This window comes from Danio aesculapii, chromosome 2 (genome assembly GCF_903798145.1).
Source record: "Danio aesculapii chromosome 2, fDanAes4.1, whole genome shotgun sequence".
Taxonomy (NCBI): domain Eukaryota; kingdom Metazoa; phylum Chordata; class Actinopteri; order Cypriniformes; family Danionidae; genus Danio; species Danio aesculapii.
The window spans coordinates 54,012,391-54,032,003 of NC_079436.1; the positions used below are offsets into that span (position 1 = coordinate 54,012,391).

The 19,613-nt window shown below is 30.4% G+C and overlaps 1 protein-coding gene across 1 annotated transcript in view; it reads left to right on the forward strand.

Annotated features, from left to right (window-relative positions):
• The window catches only part of LOC130238755 (piezo-type mechanosensitive ion channel component 2), a 224,448-nt gene that overhangs the window by 45,080 nt on the left and 159,755 nt on the right, over positions 1-19,613 (forward strand). Inside the window, 3 exon segments of the mRNA XM_056469860.1 lie at positions 3,281-3,406; positions 14,645-14,687; positions 18,383-18,628. Coding sequence (XP_056325835.1) covers positions 3,281-3,406; positions 14,645-14,687; positions 18,383-18,628 — 415 coding nt within the window.

Sequence of the window (19,613 nt, forward strand, 5' to 3'; positions counted from 1 at the left end):
TCAAAATGCTGTTTTTTATTTTTTTTATGAGTGAGTTAATGAAAATGAGACTGAAGATAAATATGGCATGTTGTTGTTATTGTTTTTGTTGTTGTACAAGATTATAATATAAAAAATACATTTAGCATTATAAGCAACAGTAATAAACATCTGGTGGCACAGTGGTTCAGTGGTTAGCACTGTCACCTCACTGCAAGAAGGTCGATGGTTCCAGCCCCGGCTGGGTCAGTTGGCATTTCTGTGTGGAGTTTGCATGGTCTCCCCATGTTGGCGTGGGAAAACCGGCGTTCCCCCGGTTTCCCCCGCAGTCCAGACACATGCGCTGTAGGTGAATTGTATTAACAAAATTGGCCAGAGTGTATGAGTGTAGTGTGAGGGTGTATGGGTGTTTCCCAGTACTGGGTTGTGGCTGGAAGGGCATCCGCTGCGTAAAACACTGCACATTCTGCTGTGGTGACCCCTGAAATAGAGACTAAGCCAAAGTAAAATGAATGAATAAGGAAGATAACTTTACAGTGTTGAATATTTTGTTTTTAAATAGTTTTTTTTATTCAGCTAGATATTTCAGAATTTTATTTAATAATAAAATAACAGGTTCTAAGTTATGTTTGTTTGAACCAAAAGTTTGCAGTACTGTTTTTGTAGTAAATGCAGGGCTTAATTTGTGCCGGAACACTCCAGATCTGGTACCTCTGAAATCTGATCCGGCACCTCATTTTACCGATCCCCCTCCTCAACCGCCCTCCTCCCCATCCGCTGTTCTTTTTCAATTTCTTCCGCAACTCCCCAACCCTCTTCACTTTCGTCCGCTACAACCCTCCACTCTTCACTTCCGCCCTGCGATAGCGCCACCCCTCAGCCATCCAACATCAACCCCCACCCTCCCCACTTTCGCGCACGACACCTCTCCATCCTCGGGTAACATGCCGAATCTGTTACGCCGATCTGTTCCGGGACCTCGCAATTTACAAATTAGGCACAGAGTAAATGGAAAGCATCTGTGACTCATAAACCATAAGGTGATATAAACTGTAAGATTTGTGATTCGTCCTGTAATTTAGCAGATATTTTTCTCCAGAATAATCATAGATATTTACGTTAGATGTGACCTACGCTATTTTTGTCAGTTGGAAGGAATGTCAATAGAGCCGCCATTTTAGTACAGGGTAGCGCTCCTTTGAAATCAATGTGGGGCCAAGGTGCAGTCGAGGACTGGCCATCCGGAGCCATAGATATATACAGTAGTCAACATTTGAAGTGGTTCAAAACCTTTCATCAAAGTTGTCCTAAAACTATACAACAGCATGCATCTTAGGACAATTTTGAAAGACATTTTTGATCCACTTCAAATGTTGACTATTATATACATATAAACATATATCTATGATCGGGGGGTTTCCTGGTGGTCAGTATGCAAATAAGTTGGTGCAACTTTGCCTTATGGTGAATGCAGTAAATGACAGTATTTTCATCAATAACGTTACTTGCTGAGCACAAAAGTTCACAGCTTTTAAATCATGTTGTTTAACTCAAAAGTTTGCAGTGCTGTTTTTGTAATAAATGGAAAGCAAATTACATTTGTCGCCTTCTCTTTTTCTGATCTGGTCTGATCCATGACTCAAACTATAAGGTGATTCGAACTGTAAGAGTTGTGATCTGTTTTTGTATGTCCTGTAATTTAGCAGATATTGTTCTCCAGAATAATCATAGATATTTACATTAGATGTCAACTACGCTATTGTTGTCTATTGGAAGGAATGCGTCAATAGAGCTGCCATTTTAGTACAGGGTAGCACTCCTTTGAAACGAATGCAGGACCAGGGTGCAGTGAATGACTGGCCATCTAAAGCCAAATATACATACACACACAGTTGAAGTCAGAATTATTAGCCCCCCTTTGAATTTCTTTTTTAAATATTTCCCAAATGATGTTTAACAGAGCAAGGAAATTTTCACAGTATGTCTGATAATATTTTTTCTTCTGGAGAAAGTCTTATTTGCTTTATTTTGGCTAGAATAAAAGCAGTTTTAATTTTTTAAACATAATTTTAAGGACAAAATTATTAGCCCCTTTTAAGCTATATATTTTTTTCCGACTGTCTACAGAACAAACCATCGTTATACAATAACTTGCCTAATTACCCTAACCTGCCTAGTAACCTAATTAACCAAGTTAACTCTTTAAATGTCACTTTAAGCTGTATAGAAGTGTCTTGAAATATATCTAGTCAAATATTATTTACTGTCATCATGGCAAAGATAAAATAAATCAGTTATTAGAAATGAGTTATTAAAACTATTATGATTAGAAATGTATTGAAAAAATCTTCTCTCTGCTAAACAGAAATTGGGGAAAAAAATAAACAGGGGGCTAATAATTCTGACTTCAACTGTATATGCATATATCTATGATCGGTTTTTCCCAGTGGTCAGTATGCAAATATGTTTTTTCAATTACGAAAATTAAAATTTTACATCACTTTTCTACATCGATGGATGAGTGATTGCATGGGCATTGCTGACAAAGGGCGTGTGTTTGTGTGCAGGCACTGTTATGTTATCAGGCACCTTTATAATTACTTCAAACACTAGCCGTTACTCCACTTAGCAGACAATAATAGAAGTTTCTGGCATCAGCATCTTGTTGTCATATTTAATTTGCATTGTTTGCTGGTTTTGTTCAACAAAACTAGTATAAGTTTAGAATTCAGTGCAAGGTGGTGCTACTTTGCCTTTTGTCAGTGAAGTGACTGTGTCATCATCAGTAACGTCACTTGTTGAGCACCAAAGTTTGTAACATTCAAAAACTTAAAATGAAATCTTACCTATGAAATGTTTTGCCTTTAAGCTTTGTTTTCTTTGTTTGCTTGTTACTACACCCATATGCAGCGCTAAAGTCCAGCATCTTCAGATTGTCTTTAGTCTTGACTAGTGCGATTGAATGACTTTTGTTCTGTGAGCCCTGTACAAACATGGTGGCGGTATTGACGCATGCTCAGGGTTCGTATGCAATATCTAGTATATATATATCTATGCAGAATAATTAACAAAACATTAATTACAGGTATGACACAATGTTGGCTCATTATTGACTCATCCTTGTGTCATTTTAAACCGCTTTTTAAAGAAAGAAGTGCATGAGGATGCGTAAATAATGATGACACCTTTTTCACGATACCAAACCTGTCATTGACGTCCTTGAGTAAATAATTGATCAAACTGTTCATCATGATGTCAGACTGAGTTGATTATTGACTCTTGATGGTTGTTTCTGTTTTAGGCCACACGGGGCACTTGCTGAAGTCTTTATGCTGCTGCAGTGTGACCTTCCTCTTCTTCCACATCATCTATCAAATCACCGTCCACAGTTTGCTGGCGAGAAAAGACATCGATTCTGGATTCAACTGTAAGTTATGCCATTTTATGTATAGCAATATACCTTTTTAAGGTCATGCTCTATAACATAGGGCATTTTATTTTATTTTGTTATTTATTTTAAATTTTTATTGTATTTCTTTTATTTATTTACGTTTTATTATACTTGATTTTATGTTTTTGCTTTATTTTATTTTTTAATTTGTTTTATTTTAATTAAATTGAATCAAATTTATTATTTACTCATTTATTTATTTTATTTACATATTTACTATTTTATTTTATTATTATTTGTTTTTTTTATTTTATTGTATTTCTTTTATTTATTTACTTATTATTAATTTATATTTTATTATATTTATGTATTACTCATTTACTTTATTTTCTTTTTTATTTTATATTATTTTAATTGAATTTAATTAACTTTTGTCAAATTTATTATTTGCTCATTTATTTAATCATTTTATTTTGTTTACATATTTACTTTCTTTTTATTGTATTTCTTTTATTTATTTACTTATTTACTTTTTGTTTATATTTTATTTTGTTTTATGTTTTTACTTATTTACTTTTTTATTTTTAATTTTATTTTAATTGAATTTGAATCTAATCAAATTTATTATTTACTCATTTATTTAATATATTTTATTTATATACTTCATTTACTTTTTTGTTTTATTTCATTTTAATTTATTTGTTTATTTATTTATGATTTTTATTGTATTTTTATTTATTTACTTATTATTTATTTATATTTTATTTTATTTATGTATTTACTTATGTTTTATTTTATATTATTTTAATTGAATTTAATTAAATTTAATCAAATTTACTCATTTATTTGATTAATATATTTTATTTACATACTTTATTTACTTTATTTTATTTTATTTTATTTGTAACACTTCAGTTTAAGTACCAATTCTCACTAATAACTAATGGCTTATTATCTCCCTATTTAAGGTATTGGCTGTTTATTAATACTTTTAAAGTATATATTGTGCATGATCTTATTCTACATCCCTAATCCTACCCAATACCTACACATTTTATGTACACAGACATTTACATTTTGACTATTTGTATTTAAATTAAAAAAGTATATTTCATCGCAGCTTTTGTAAAACTTTAGTTTAAGAAGCAATTCTTACTATTAACCAGTATTTTTTCATTTTATTTTATTTTATTTTTTAATTTAGTTTAATTTAAGTATTTTATTTTTTTTATTTTATTTGTAACTCTTTAGTTTAAGTACCAATTCTCACTATTAAATAGTATTAATTTCATTAATTTTATTTTTAACACTTTAGTTTAACTACCAATTCATATTAACCTATTCATATTAGTCCCTTTAAGGCAAGTCATTTCACACAGTGGCCATCTTTGAAACTCGTATGTTCGCCCATTCTCTCTGAATGAGGAAACATCAAGTTCTCCAAAACTGTTTGCCGAACTTATGATTACAGTACATATTTGGAATCACCAATAAAATTAAACAACTGTCTCATAAATTTAGTTTCTAAATTTCCGAATCAAACTAAATCGGCATATTTTTCATTTGCCCAAGCTAATGCGCATACACACTCAAAAGAAACGAGACTACGACACCAACCTCATTTATGACCATTCTACACATTATCATCCTCTGAATAATGATCGTCTGATTGCGCTGCTCTTCTGAAATAATCCACAACTTGGTCTTAATAGTGAGTCTCCTCCAGAAATGACGGCGATTCTTTGTTTGGAAGTTTGTGGACCTTCGTGTAGTTGCTGTCATGTGATGTGCGTTTAACAGGACGGACTGTACCTCGCGTTGGCTTCATACAGATTACAAAACCAAAAAAACTTTTATTTTCAAGTGTTGTTGGTTCATTTAACAGTACAGATTTCAAGCTTTATGTGGATATATTTCTCATGTCTGTGAAGCAAGTATTCACTGAGATTCCAGTGTGTTTGTTGACGACCAAACTGTCGTAAAAACACATGTCTGGTCCGAGCTTTATCCCCTGACAAAACATCAGTCTATAGCGATTGATGATTGGCTCATGTACTAATAGGCGGCTTAATTCGCCTAAATGGGGCTTCGTACTAAATGGGGCTTAATTCGCCATATTGACCATTACACTTTCCCTCATTCAAAACTGTACGAGTGACACGTCTATTTTTCTTTTGCTATTAACTAGTATTATTTTATTTAATTTATTTAGCTTATATTTTTTCAGACATTTATATTTTTGCTGTTTATATATATACAGTTGAAGTCAGAATAATTAGCCCCCTGAATTATGAGCCCCCCCTGTTTATTTTTCCCCCCAATTTCTGTTTAGCGGAGAGATTTTTTTCCAACACATTTCTAAACATAATAGTTTTAATAACTCATTTCTAATAACTGATTTCTTTCATCTTTGCCATGATGACAGTAAATAATATTTTACTAGATACTTTTCAAGACACTTCTATACAGCTTAAAGTGACATTTAAAGGCTTAACTAAGTTATTTAGGTTAACTATGCAGGTTAGGGTAATTAGGCAAGTTATTGTATAACGATGGTTTGTTCTGTAGACCAGTGTTTCCCAACCCTGTTCCTGGAGGCACACCAACAGTACATATTTTGTATGTCTCCCTTATCTGACCCATTCGTGTCAGGTTTTGGGGTCTTTTCTAATGTTCTGCTGAGTTGATTCAGGTGTGTTTGATTAGGGAGAGGTTGAAAATGTGTACTGTTGGTGTGCCTTCAGGAACAGGGTTGGGAAACACTGCTGTAGACTGTCGAAAAAAAAATGAGCTTAAAGGGGCCAATAATTTTTGTCCTTAAAATGGTGTTTAAAAAGTTAAAAACTTATTTTATTCTAGCCTAAATAAAATAAAATAAGACTTTCTCCAGAAGAAAAAATATTATCAGACATACTGTGAAAATTTCCTTGCTCTGTTAACATCATTTTGGAAATATTTAAAAAAAGAAAAAATAATAATATTAATATATATATATATATATATATATATATATATATATATATATATATATATATATATATATATATATATATATATATATATATATATATATATATATTAATATATAATTTGAATATTAATTTTTGCTTTTGAAACATAACTATGACTCACTTAAAACCCCCTTTTTAAACATAATTTTAAAGTCTTTTAATCTCATGAAAGTCCTGCAATAAGTGATCACACGTCAGCAGAAGCCGCAGCCTATTGCTTCTGAGTCGTTCTGTCTTTTTGACTGTGAATAAGGATTATAAAGGACTCTAATGTGTTGTTCAGGGGTCACTGACCGGAGAGGTGTTGGAGAAATCTGCATCGCTTCACTGACCGCTTTCTGCTGACCGCGGCTGTTTGATCATTGTACTGCCAGACATGAATTATAGACTAGTGAAGGAGACAAATTGACAATATTTTTCTCTGACAGCTGGCACAGGGGAACATTAGATGGAGATGTAGACATTTATAACCTCAAAACCAGCTTAAAATTAGGGTTGGTTTCCCTCAAAAATGTTTTTTTAATAACTTTTTTGTTATATACAGTATATGAATATTAAAATTTGTAGTTTAGTGTTTTCTTAATTTTTGAAGAGATAATTGTGACCTGTCAAGGGGTTCCCCTACACTTACACTTCATTTCATTTGTAATTTTAAAATGCCATCTTATTAATCTCATTAAAATTAAGGTTTGTTTCACTCATAAAATGATTTCTTTTAACGATCTTTCTTATTTTATTCATTCATTCATTCATTCATTCATTCATTCATTCATTTTCTTTTCTTCTTAGTCCCTTCATCAATCAGCACATGTTTTACGCAGCGGATGTTGCAACCCTACACTGCAAAACACCCATACATACTCATTCATACACATACGGGAAATTTAGCTCACCCAATTCACCTCTAGCTGACCCAGCTGAGGTTGAACCAGCTATACCGTCTTGCTCTGAGGTGACAGCGCTACCCACCGCGCCGCCCCTCTTTTTATATATATAATTTAATATATATAATTTAATATATATGATATTTAATATGTTCTATTAAATTTTTTTTTTACAATTCTTTCTATAATTTTGTGCAAAGTCTATTGCTATAAATTGTAAAATATGCTTTATAATGTGCATAAAGCAAACATGTTGTTAATGAAAATTAAACAATGGACAGCTGTAATTCATATATGTGTGTGTATATGATCAATATATGAATGATTGAATGAATATTCATTCAAACATTCATTCGTTCATTGGACTACAGTGGAATGAACTGCCAACTTATCCAACCTGTTTTACACAGCGGACACACTCATTCACACTCATACACTACAGACAATTTGGCTTACCTGTAGCGCATGTGTTTGGACTGGGGGAAACCGGAGCACCCGCAGGAAACCCACGCCAACACAGGGAGAACATGCAAACTCTACACTGAAATGCCAACTGACCCAGCCGAGACTCGAACCAGTGATGTAAAAAATATATAGAAGTGAAGCAAATTTTGTCAATTTATTTGTCTTTATATATCTTTGTCTTATTTATCTCCTTAAAATTTAAAAAAATTTTTTTTCACTCAAAATGTGATATTTAAATGCCCCTTTTATTACATATCAACATTTTGAACAGTATATAAATATTCTTAGATAAATATTTTATTTTTATTTTATTGTTCTCATAATTTTTACAGTTCATATTATTTATTTCTGTATGTATTGTAATTAACAGTTTGAACCTGCTTTAAATTTGGCACAAAAGGAATGTTATTAATGAAAGAAACAGCAGAAAGGACAGCTTTAATTCTCTTTATTTTTTAAGTTTTTGCTTCACTTTATATTGTGTATAAACCAAACGTGATGTCGGTAATAAAAAAAAGAACAAAGGACAGTCGCACTTTATTTGTGATATCCTTTTCATTATTTGTTACACATGAGCAGGGTTTCTCATTTCAAACTTAGAGGCGTTTTATAAAGCAGTCCGCATTTAATGTTCTGGAAAAGTTGTGTTTGTGTCAAATTAGGACGATTTATTTTCTCCGTCTTGCCTCGGCTTAACTCTCCAATAACTTTAAGTTTAAATAAGTGTGTGGGGCTTCTGGGAAACGTGCCACTTAGATTTGTCTTTGTCCTGCACTTGTTCTGGTCTGAACAATGAAGACATTACTCACATCACGTCCAGACGGAAATGAGACCAGAGCCTCTTTACTGTTTCTAATCTTTCCATTCAGAAAGACAAAAAGGTTCACCTTTCTTTTATAACCCCTTTTCAACAGCTGATGATTAGAGCTTTTGTTTATTCGGAGTCTTTCTCTTAACTTCTGTCCTGCTAGGACTTTCAGATTTTAACGGCTGTTTCCAATTGAATGGTACGGTTCAGTTCGGTGGTTCTGTACGGGTCATCTTTATCAGACGTCTCCACTGCCACATCCCTTTTTTATTCTATTATTTTTATTATTTTTATTATTTTTATTATTTTATTTTATTTTATTTTATTTTATTCACGAATTATTTATTTATATTTGTTATATTTATTTAGTTAATTGTTTGTTTTATTTTTTATTCTATTTTATTGTAGTTTAGTTTAATTTAATTTATTTTACATTTAATCCAATTACTTGCTTATCTATTTTTATTGTATTTTAATTATGTACTGTTTAATTTACTTTAGTTTAGTTTTTATTAACTTTAAGTAGCAACTCTCAATATTAACTAGTATTTATTTTATTTACTTTATTATTTTTTAATTTTAATAGTTTAATTTAATTTTTTTTTTTTATTTGTAACATTAGTTTAAGTACCAATTCTCACTATTATAACACTGACAAGTATTATTTTATTTTATTTTATTTTATTTTATTTTATTTTATTTTATTTTATTTTATTTTATTTTATTTTATTTTATTTTATTTTATTTTATTTTATTTTATTTTATTTTATTTTATTTATTCACTTATTATTTATTAGATTTTGTTATATTTTATTTTGTTTTATTTATTCACTTATTATTTATTTAGATTTTGTTATATTTTATTTTATTTTATTTATTCACTTATTATTTATTTAGATTTTGTTATATTTATTTAGTTAATTGTTTGTTTTTATTTTTTATTCTATTTTATTGTAGTTTAGTTAAATTAATTTATTCACATTTAATCCAATTACTTGCTTATTTATTTTTATTGTATTTTAATTATGTACTGTTTAATTTACTTTATTTTTGTTTTTATTAACTTTCAGTAGCAACTCTCAATATTAACTAGTATTTATTTAATTTATTTATTATTTTTTTAATAGTTTAATTTTATTATAATTTTTTTTATTTGTAACATTAGTTTAAGTACCAATTCTCACTATTATAACACTGACAAGTATTATTTTATTTTATTTTATTTTATTTGTAACACCTTTCATTTAACTACCAGTTCTATTGGAAAAGTTTTGGTAAACGGTACCCTTTTGGTAGAGCGTGGTGTACGACAGAAGCTGCAGTCGATATCCTTCTCGATCAAGTAAATGTAAAGTAAGCTATACGGGTCGTTCATTTGTCATATACAAACAGATGCTTTATACACATAATACTTGTGTATAATTTTAATTACTAACATAAACATGGAGGAGAACATGCAAACTCCACACAGAAATGCCAACTGGCCCAGCTGGGACTCGAACCAGCAACCTTCTTGCTGCGAGGCGACAGTGCTAACCACTGAGCCACAATGGAATTCTTGATATGTCAAAAAGTGAAAGTTGATATGTCACTTTTTGTAATTCAGACTGTTTTGGACTTGTAAGTTTACAATTTTTTTCCTGTCTGGCTCGCTTTTGAAGATATAAGAAAAGCTCCCACAGTACCCAGAAAACCAATAATAATCACATATTAGTCATAATGCTGGGGATAATGAATACATTTTCAATCTGTTGTTGAATTGTAAAAGTGACATTTTGCTTTTTTTCTTCTTAATGGAATGCAATGATATCCATTGTGGAAATGATGACAATGGTTTGTTTTCTTTTCAAAAATAGATATTTATGATATTTGCATGTGCACATTATGTTCCCAGTGGGTTTATTGGCAATCTCAGATTACATGTTATCATCAATATATCATATTAGGTGTCATTAGAGCAGGCCTTTTGTTTGTTCATTCGTTCGTTCATTCAATGGATTTTTTTTATTTGTAAAATGTAATTTCATTCATTCATTCATTATTCTTTTATTACATTTATTTTTTTCATTCATTTATTCATTTATTACATTTATTTGTTTATTTATTGCATGTATTTATTACTTATTTTCATTACTTATTTTATTTATTTTGAAAACATTTATGTATTATTAATTAATTAATTAATTATCTTTTGAAAAACATTTATTTATTTATTGCATGTATTTGTTTATTATTTATTATTTACTTTATTTATTCCACTACATTTATTTAATTTTAAAAACAATTATATTTTATTTATTTATTTATAGCGTGCATTAATTAATTTATTTTAAAACACACTTTTTTTTATCTATTAGTTTATTCATGTATTTGTTCATCAATTTATTTTTTAAATGTTACTTATTTTTTTTTTGTAAGGCAATTAATTTATTTTTTACATTTATTTATTTATATAAATTATTAGTTTATGTATCATATTGTTTTTCATTTATTCCCTTAATTTTTAAATGTATTCATTTATTTATTTATTTTTATTCATTTGTTTATTCATTACATTTATTATTTATTATAACATTTAAAAAAAATATATTTTTTAATTTTTGTCATTTTTACGTTTATTATTTTTTAAAAGATTTTATTCATTTATTCATGTATATATTATGAATTTATTTATTTTTAAAATGTATTTATTTATTTTTTGTATGTATTATAATTTTTTACATTTTGTTTTTTACGTATATTATTTATATATTTATATTTATTTATTTATATTTATTTTTATTTATTTATTTTAGTGCAGATCTTTACTCCAGTAAGTCTTTCACTGTAATACTGCTCTGAATCCGGCCTGTGAGTCTGTCTCTAGAAGTACTTCAGTCTCAGAGGACATTTGATACCCAACTTTCCTCTCCTAATTTACTAAGAACACAGTCTGCTGTATTGATTACTGATTACTGTAAATAATACAGACACACGTGAGCTTGAGCTCATGTTCCTCTGGGTGTAAGAAGGTTAAAGCAATAGTATGTGCTTTACAGTGAGTTTACCATAGTTACAATGGAGGACGAAACCTGCAAAAATAATTAATAAAATAATTATGCAAACAGATAAATAAGTAAATAAATCCAAAATTCCTCCATAAATAAAACAACTAATAATACGTACACATAGATAAATAAGAATAAATAAATCCAAAGGTTCCTGCATAAATAAAACTATAAATACACAAGTAGATGAATAAATAATTAAATAAATCCAAAAATCCTTGCATTAGTAAACAATAAATAAATAAATAAATAAATAAATAATAAATAAATAACTATTCAAATACATAAATACATAAGTAAATAAATCCAAAAGTCTTGCATAAATAAACAATAAATAAGTAAATACGCAAATAATGTATTTAAAGAGTAAGTAGGGATACGTTCAAAATGTAAAATGTTTGAAAGGGGAAAAATCTACTTCAATTTATTTAATTATTTATCTGCCCGCATTATTAATTTTTTAATTATTCAGTAATGCAGGAATTTGTGGATTTATTATATATATATATATTTATTTATATGCAGGAATGTTTGGATTTATTTACTAATTTATTTAATTATTTGCGTATTTATTTATTGTTTTTGAGGTTCATCCTCCTAAGTTACAGGGTATTTTTTGGGTAAGACATGAAGTAAAAATTGTCTAAACCCATTTTATAGTTAAGTTTTAAAATACAAAACACCAAATGCACTAATGTTAAATAAAGGTCTTTATTATATCAAAATGACCTAATAAATAATAAACAAACAAACCTAAATAAATAAATAAATAAATAAATCAGATAGTTTAAATATAAAATATTATGTCATAGGTAACTTCTGTCTCTATAGACAATGGAGTTTGTTGTCCAGGTCAGTCTTGGGTGGAGTATATTAATCTTAATATATTCATGCTGTAAAAAATTTATATGATTAATTAGTTCCTGACAGCATATGTTTTTAGGTCATTGTAACTTATTAAACTAAGTTAATCATGCTCTAACTTAATTTTATAAGCTACGCAAGCTGTTTTAAGTCAGTTTAACATATCGTCACCTTAGAATTATAAGGTTTCTATCTGACATTTATGTCAAAATTGAATTATTGATATATTCTTATAATTGACAACTTATTTACATTATGGGAGGTTATTTTATAAGTTGTTTACATTTTTAAGACTTTTTATTTAAAAAACAAATGTTGCACACATATTGTTTGCTATGAATTCCAAAATCTTGAAGCTCAATATCTCTAAATAATTCAGAATGCAGATAGAACCTTGTAATTCCAAGGTGACTATTAGTTATTTTAAAAAAGTGAGTAAACTTGTTGCAACTTGGTTAAGTAATTTTATAAAGTGAACTTTCATTTCTTTTTACAGTGTATTTTTATATCACAAAATATTAATAATGATTTTAAGATATACTTGAAAGATTTGTGTCTTGTTTATTCCTCTTTGTGAAGTTTTGTTTAAAATATGAAAGACTAAAAGCGTATGTTAAAGAGTTAAATATTAGTATTTTTGAACTATATTTGTCTGGTTATTATTTTTATATGTGCATATAATATCCTTTTGAATCCGTAATGCTGTCTTATACACAAATATACACAAACTAAAGAGATCCTGACAGATTGCAGTATTTGTGTCTTTTTATTATCATTATTATTATTCCTTATTATTTATTACTATCGGCAACACAGTGGCTCAGTGGTTAGCACTGTCACCTCACAGCAAGAAGGTCGCTTGTTTCAAATCCTGGCTGGGGCAAGTTGGCATTTCTTTGTGGGAGTTTGCCAAAATTCCTGAGCCAAAATAAAATGAATGAATGAAGGAATATATTACTATCATTTTTAATAATCATTTTAATTCACTGTTTTTTTTAAAGTTCTTATAGGTTTCTTTTATTCTTGTTTATGTAAAGCGCTTTGAATTACCACTGTGTATGAAATGAGCTATATAAATAAACTTGCCTTGCCTTTTAATGCCTCTAATAAAATGTTAATGTTTTTTATGCTCTTGTTTATGTAAAGTTTATGCTAGGGTTTTAAATATACAGTTGGAGACTGAATTATTAGCCCCCCCTGCATATTTATTTCCCCAAATTTCTGTTTAACGGAGAGAAGATTTTGTCAACACATTTCTAAACATAAAAGTTTTTAATAATAATAACTTATTTCTTTTATCTTTGCCATGATGACAGTAAATAATATTTCACTAGATACTGTTCAAGATACTAGTATTCAGCTTAAAGTGACATTTAAAGGCTTAACTAGGTTAATTAGGCAAGGAAGGGTATTTAGACAAATCATTGTATATCAGTGGTTTGTTCTGTGGCCAATCGAAACAAATATTGCTTAAGGGGGCTAATAATATTGACCTTAAAATGGTTTAAAAAAATGTGCATATTTATTATATATATATATATATATATATATATATATATATATATATATATATATATATATATATATATATATATATGTGTGTGTGTATATATATATATGTGTGTGTATATTAATATATATGTGTGTGTATATATATATATGTGTGTGTATATATATATAATACTGTGTGTGTATATATATATACTATATATATGTGTGTGTATATATATATATATGTGTGTGTATATATATATATATATATGTGTGTGTATATATCTATATATCCACACACATATATTATATATATATATATCTTATATATATAATATATATATATATATTATATATATATATATATATATATATATATATCATATATTATATATATATATATATATATATATATACTATATATATATATATACATACGTACATATATACTTGTCAGCTCAGCAAAATGAAGGTGTAAATGTGAATGAAGATGGAGCGTTTGACTTTAAATAGCACATCCAGCTCTTTTTAAAGATTATATGTCCCACCTCATATTAATCTCACTCTGAATTGACCTGTAGTGACTGTGCTTTGACAAAGACGATCTGTCATTGTTTATCACAGAATCACCTTTGCTTTTGAAGTCAGTGTGCTGGAAAATTCTCTACAGCGGGTAGTAAAGCTTTATCTTTTCTATTTACCAGGTTCGGTGTGGGAGAAGTCAATACGACCGATTGGTTTTGAGAGGTGAGTCCAAGAGCTTGTTTTAATCGCACGCCTATAAACCCGCATGAGAAAACATTTTATGATGCCGTTTCATTTCGAGCCAGTTTATTAAACTCTCATGTTGAATGGGGAAAAGGGTTTAATTAGAAATGTTTTTACTGCTTGAACTCTTTTGGCCTGTTTTTTACAACAAAGTCTTCTATGGCGGGACACTAAACCTGCGACAGGAGCTGCAAAAACATCCCGGATTATTGATTCGGTTTTAATGACAGCTTTGAAGGAGAAAAGGAGAAAGTATTGTTACTGTTAGAACTTTGGATTTTGTGTTATTGGCTTTATTGGGAAAGAAATAATATATTACCCCAATTATTATTTTATTTATATTATAACATATACGTATATACCCCAAACATAATATATATATATTTTTATTTTATTTATTTATTTATTTTTTCACAGTATTAAGTGCAATAAGTTTACTTTTTGGTTCATCCACTGACTGTTTACCCAATGTAGAATGTACTTTAAACAAAAAAAAATTACAAAAATATTATATATTTATTATTACTATTATTATTATTATTATTATTATTATTATTATTATTATTATTATTATTATTATTATTATCATTATTATTAATAATCTGAATAGGTAATCCAGGTTCAGTTTCAAATCGTTTTCTTTCTTATATTTTAATAATTTAATTATTTGATAATGAATTAATATTTATTATTTAAATATAGTTATATTATTATTTATTATTCATTCATTTCTTTTCGGCTTAGTCCCTTTTATTAACCCTGGGGTCACCACAAGCGGAATGAACCTCCAAATTATCCAGCACATGTTTTACGCAGCGGATGCCCTTCCAGCCGCAACCCATCTCTGGAAACTACATACATACTCACTCACACTCATACAACTACTGACAATTTAGCCTTCCCAATTCCCCTGTACTGACATGTCTTTGGACTTGTGGGGAAACGGAGCACCCGGAGGAAACCCATGCCAACGCAGGGAGAACATGCAAACTTCACACAGAAATGCCAACTGACCCAGCTGAGGCTTGAACCAGCGACCTTCTTGCTGTGAGGCAACAGCACTACTTACTGCACCACTACATCGCCATTATTATCTATAAAAATTATAATTATAAATTATAATCTATATATCTATCTTTTTCCACATTTTTTTATGTTACATCATTTTTCCAAAATGGATTAAATTTATTTATTTCCTCAAAATTCTACACACAATCCCCCATAATGACAATGTGAAAAAAGATTTTTTGAAATTGATGCAAATTTATTAAAAATAAAAAAGCTGAAAAATCACATGTACGTCAGTATTCACAGCCTTCGCTCTGAAGCTCTAAATTGAGCTCAGGTACATTCTGTTTCCACTGATCATTCTTGAGATGTTTCAGCAGCTTAACTGGAGTTCACCTGTGGTCAATTCAGTTGATTGGACATGATTTGAAAAGGCAACACCTGTCTATACAAGGTCCCAGGGTTGACAGTGCATGTCAAAGCACAAACCAAGCATGAAGACAAAGGAATTGTCTGTAAACCTCCGAGACAGGATTGTCTGGAGGCACAAGGCTAGGGAAGGTTACAGAAAAATTTCTTCAGTTCCAATGAGCACAGTGGCCTCCGTCATCCGTAAGTGGAAGATGTTTGGAACCACCAAGACTCTTCCGATAGCTGGCCGGCCATCTAAGCTGAGTGATCGGGGGAGAAGGGCCTTAGTCAGCGAGGTTATCAATAACCCGATGGTCACTCTGTCTGAGCTCCAGCTTTCTTTTGTGGAGAGAGGAGAACCTTACAAAAGGACTACCATCTGTGAAGCAATCCACCAATCAGGCCTGTATAGTAGAGTGGCCAGAGAGAAGCTACTCCCGGCCTGGAATTTGCCAAAAGGCATCTGAAGGACTCTCAGACCATAAGAAACTAAATTCTCTGGTCTGATAAGACTAAAATTGAACTCTTTTGAGTGAATGCCAGGTGTTACGTTTGGAGAAAACCAGGCAATGCTCATCACCAGGCTAATACCATCCCTACAGTGAAGCATGATGGTGGCAGCATCCTGCTGTGGGGATGTTTTCAGCAGCAGTAACTGGAAGACTAGTCAGGATAGAGGGAAAGATGAATGCAGCAATGTACAGAGACATCCCGAATGAAAACCTGCTTCAGAGTGCTCTTAACCTCAGACTGGGGTGACTGTTCATCTTTTCCACAAGACAATGACCCAAAGCACACCGCCAAAATATTAATGGAGTGGCTTCACAACAACTCTGTGAATGTCCTTGAGTGTCCCAACCAGAGCCCAGACCTAAATCCTATTGAACATCTCTGGAGAAATCTGAAATTGGCTGTACACCGTCGCTTCCCATCCAACCTGAGCTTGAGAGCTACTGCAAAGAGGAATGGGCAAAAATTCCCAAAGACAGTTGTGCCAAGCTGCTGTCGTCATATTCAAAAAGTCTTGAGTATTGGGCAAAGACAGTGGATGCTTATGTACATGTAATTTTTCAGATTTTTTTTTTTAATAAATTTGCAACAATTTCAATTTCATTTTTCACATTGTGATTGTTGTAATCATTGTAATTTATTTAATCCATTTGGAATAAGGCTGTAACATAAAAAAATGTGGGAAAAAGTGAAGTGCTATGAATACTTTCTGCATGCACTATAACCCAACCATAATGTGTATATATATTTATTTATTTTTTACAGTAATAAGTGCAATAAAAATCACTTCATGGTTCATCCACTGAATGTTTATAAAATGTAGAATGTACTTTAAAACTAAATTTAAAAAATAATTTTATTCTTTATAAAAAATTATATATATATATATATAATTATATATATATATATATATATATATATATATATATATATATATTATTTATTTATTTATTTATTTATTTATTATATTTATTTATTTATTTTTGATCTCAATAGGTAATCCAGGTTCAGTTTCAAATAGTTTTCCTTATATTTGGAAAATTTGATTATTTAATAATAAATTAATATTTATTATTTCAATACATTAATATTTTTTATAAAAATTATTATTATAAATTATAACCTATCATTCGTTCGTTCATTCATTTGTTCATTCTATTGTTCGTTCTATCTATCGTTCGTTCATTTTGTCTTTCATTCTGGATATCATTTAATCTATCCTTCTATCTATTGTTCTTTCTGTCTGTCTGTCTGTCCGTCGTTCGTTCTATGCTTCGTTTATTCTATCTATCGTTCTATATATTGTTCGTTCTAAGGTTCTATCTATTGTTCATTTTATCTATCATTCTATGATCTATCATTCTGTCTATCCTATCGTTCTATCATTCTTTCTATCATTTTATCTATCTATTGTTCTATCATTCTATCGTTCTCTCTATCATTCTATCTATCGTTCGTTTATTCTATAATTTTAGTTCTATCATTCTATCTATCATTCTATCTATCGTTCTATCTATCTTTTTTGTTTTACTTTTTTTTACTCAACAATAGATTTTGCCCATATTTGACCCAATATTGAGTTATAACAGTTCAGTGAAGTACAAGAGAGGAAACGGTTTATTTGTGTTTATTCCCAACACACTGAATTACAGCTTTGAAAGCGTGTAACGAGGGCTGTGTTTGGGTTTTAAGTACTCAAGCAAACAGAGACAGATAACATTACTGTCCACTTACGGTGTGGCCAGCAGTCTGCCATCCTGCAGAGGCTCCAAACTTCACCCTGATCCCATGACGAGCCCAAAGCAGATTAAAGCGGCGCTCTGGACAGCGATTCCTCAGCCGCTCACCGCGCTCTCGCCCCCTCATCCGATTAAGTGCGGTTTGCTGAGTACGGGAATCTCCACCTGCACCTCTTTCCAAGCAGCGCTGGTCGGACGCCTCCATCAGTGGCAGGAAGCTCACAGTAAATTGTTTATTCTCATAATTGAGCTGTTAGTTGAGTGAAGGCATTTCTGATGTCTTTCTGCTCCACACAGAGACTTTAAAAAGTGGAAATATTGGATAATGTGCCCAGGGCTACATTTTTGAGAACTAACTAATATGTACCCTGGACTACAGTTGAAGTCAAAATCATTAGCTCTCCTGTGATTTAAAAAAATATATATAAAAATTTAAATACTTTCCAAAGGATGTTTAACAGAGCAAGGAAATTTCCATAGTATTTCCTATATAATTTTTTACTTCTGGAAAAAGTATTATTTGTTTTATTTTGGCTGGAATTAAAGCAGTTTTAAAATTTTAAAAAACATTTTAAGGTCAATATTATTAGCCCTCATAAGATATATATTTTTCGATTGTCTACAAAAACAACCATTATTGGACAATGATTTGCCTTATCTTCTTGTAGTTTTTGTTTTCACAAATCCACTAGATGTGTATGCTGTGTACATTTTCGAAAATCTCAAATACCGTACTAGGGCATGTTTTCTCATACGTGGCATTTCTGGTAAACACACTAGAGGCCGCTCTGTAGAGTTCTGCAAATATTAACATCTTTCTCATGCTTGTCCCTGAGAGAAGACGGTCACGTATGTTGTACATAATATATCAGCTTGATATGGACTGACCCCCACACACCCTTCCCTAAACCCAACCCAGAGTGTTTTCAGAAGCAAACTAGAAGAGAAAAGCCATCGCAGCCGCATGCTTCAACCACAATCTAATGCTGCTTTTATGGGTTTAGTTTTTCCTGGTTTCTGAAACTGCCCTTTGCCAGACTTAAACTCCAATCCGCTCATATTTGACTCCCGATTCTGACACCAGAAAAGCTGTCCATATGTAGGTAAGCAGTCAGAGGAACCGCCCTGTAGCATTTGTTTTACACACATCTATTATGTACGCCGAGGCACATTTTCTCGGCTCTCAAAAATGCACCAGAGCACATTTTCCACCAGAGCACATTTTCCTAATGAATAA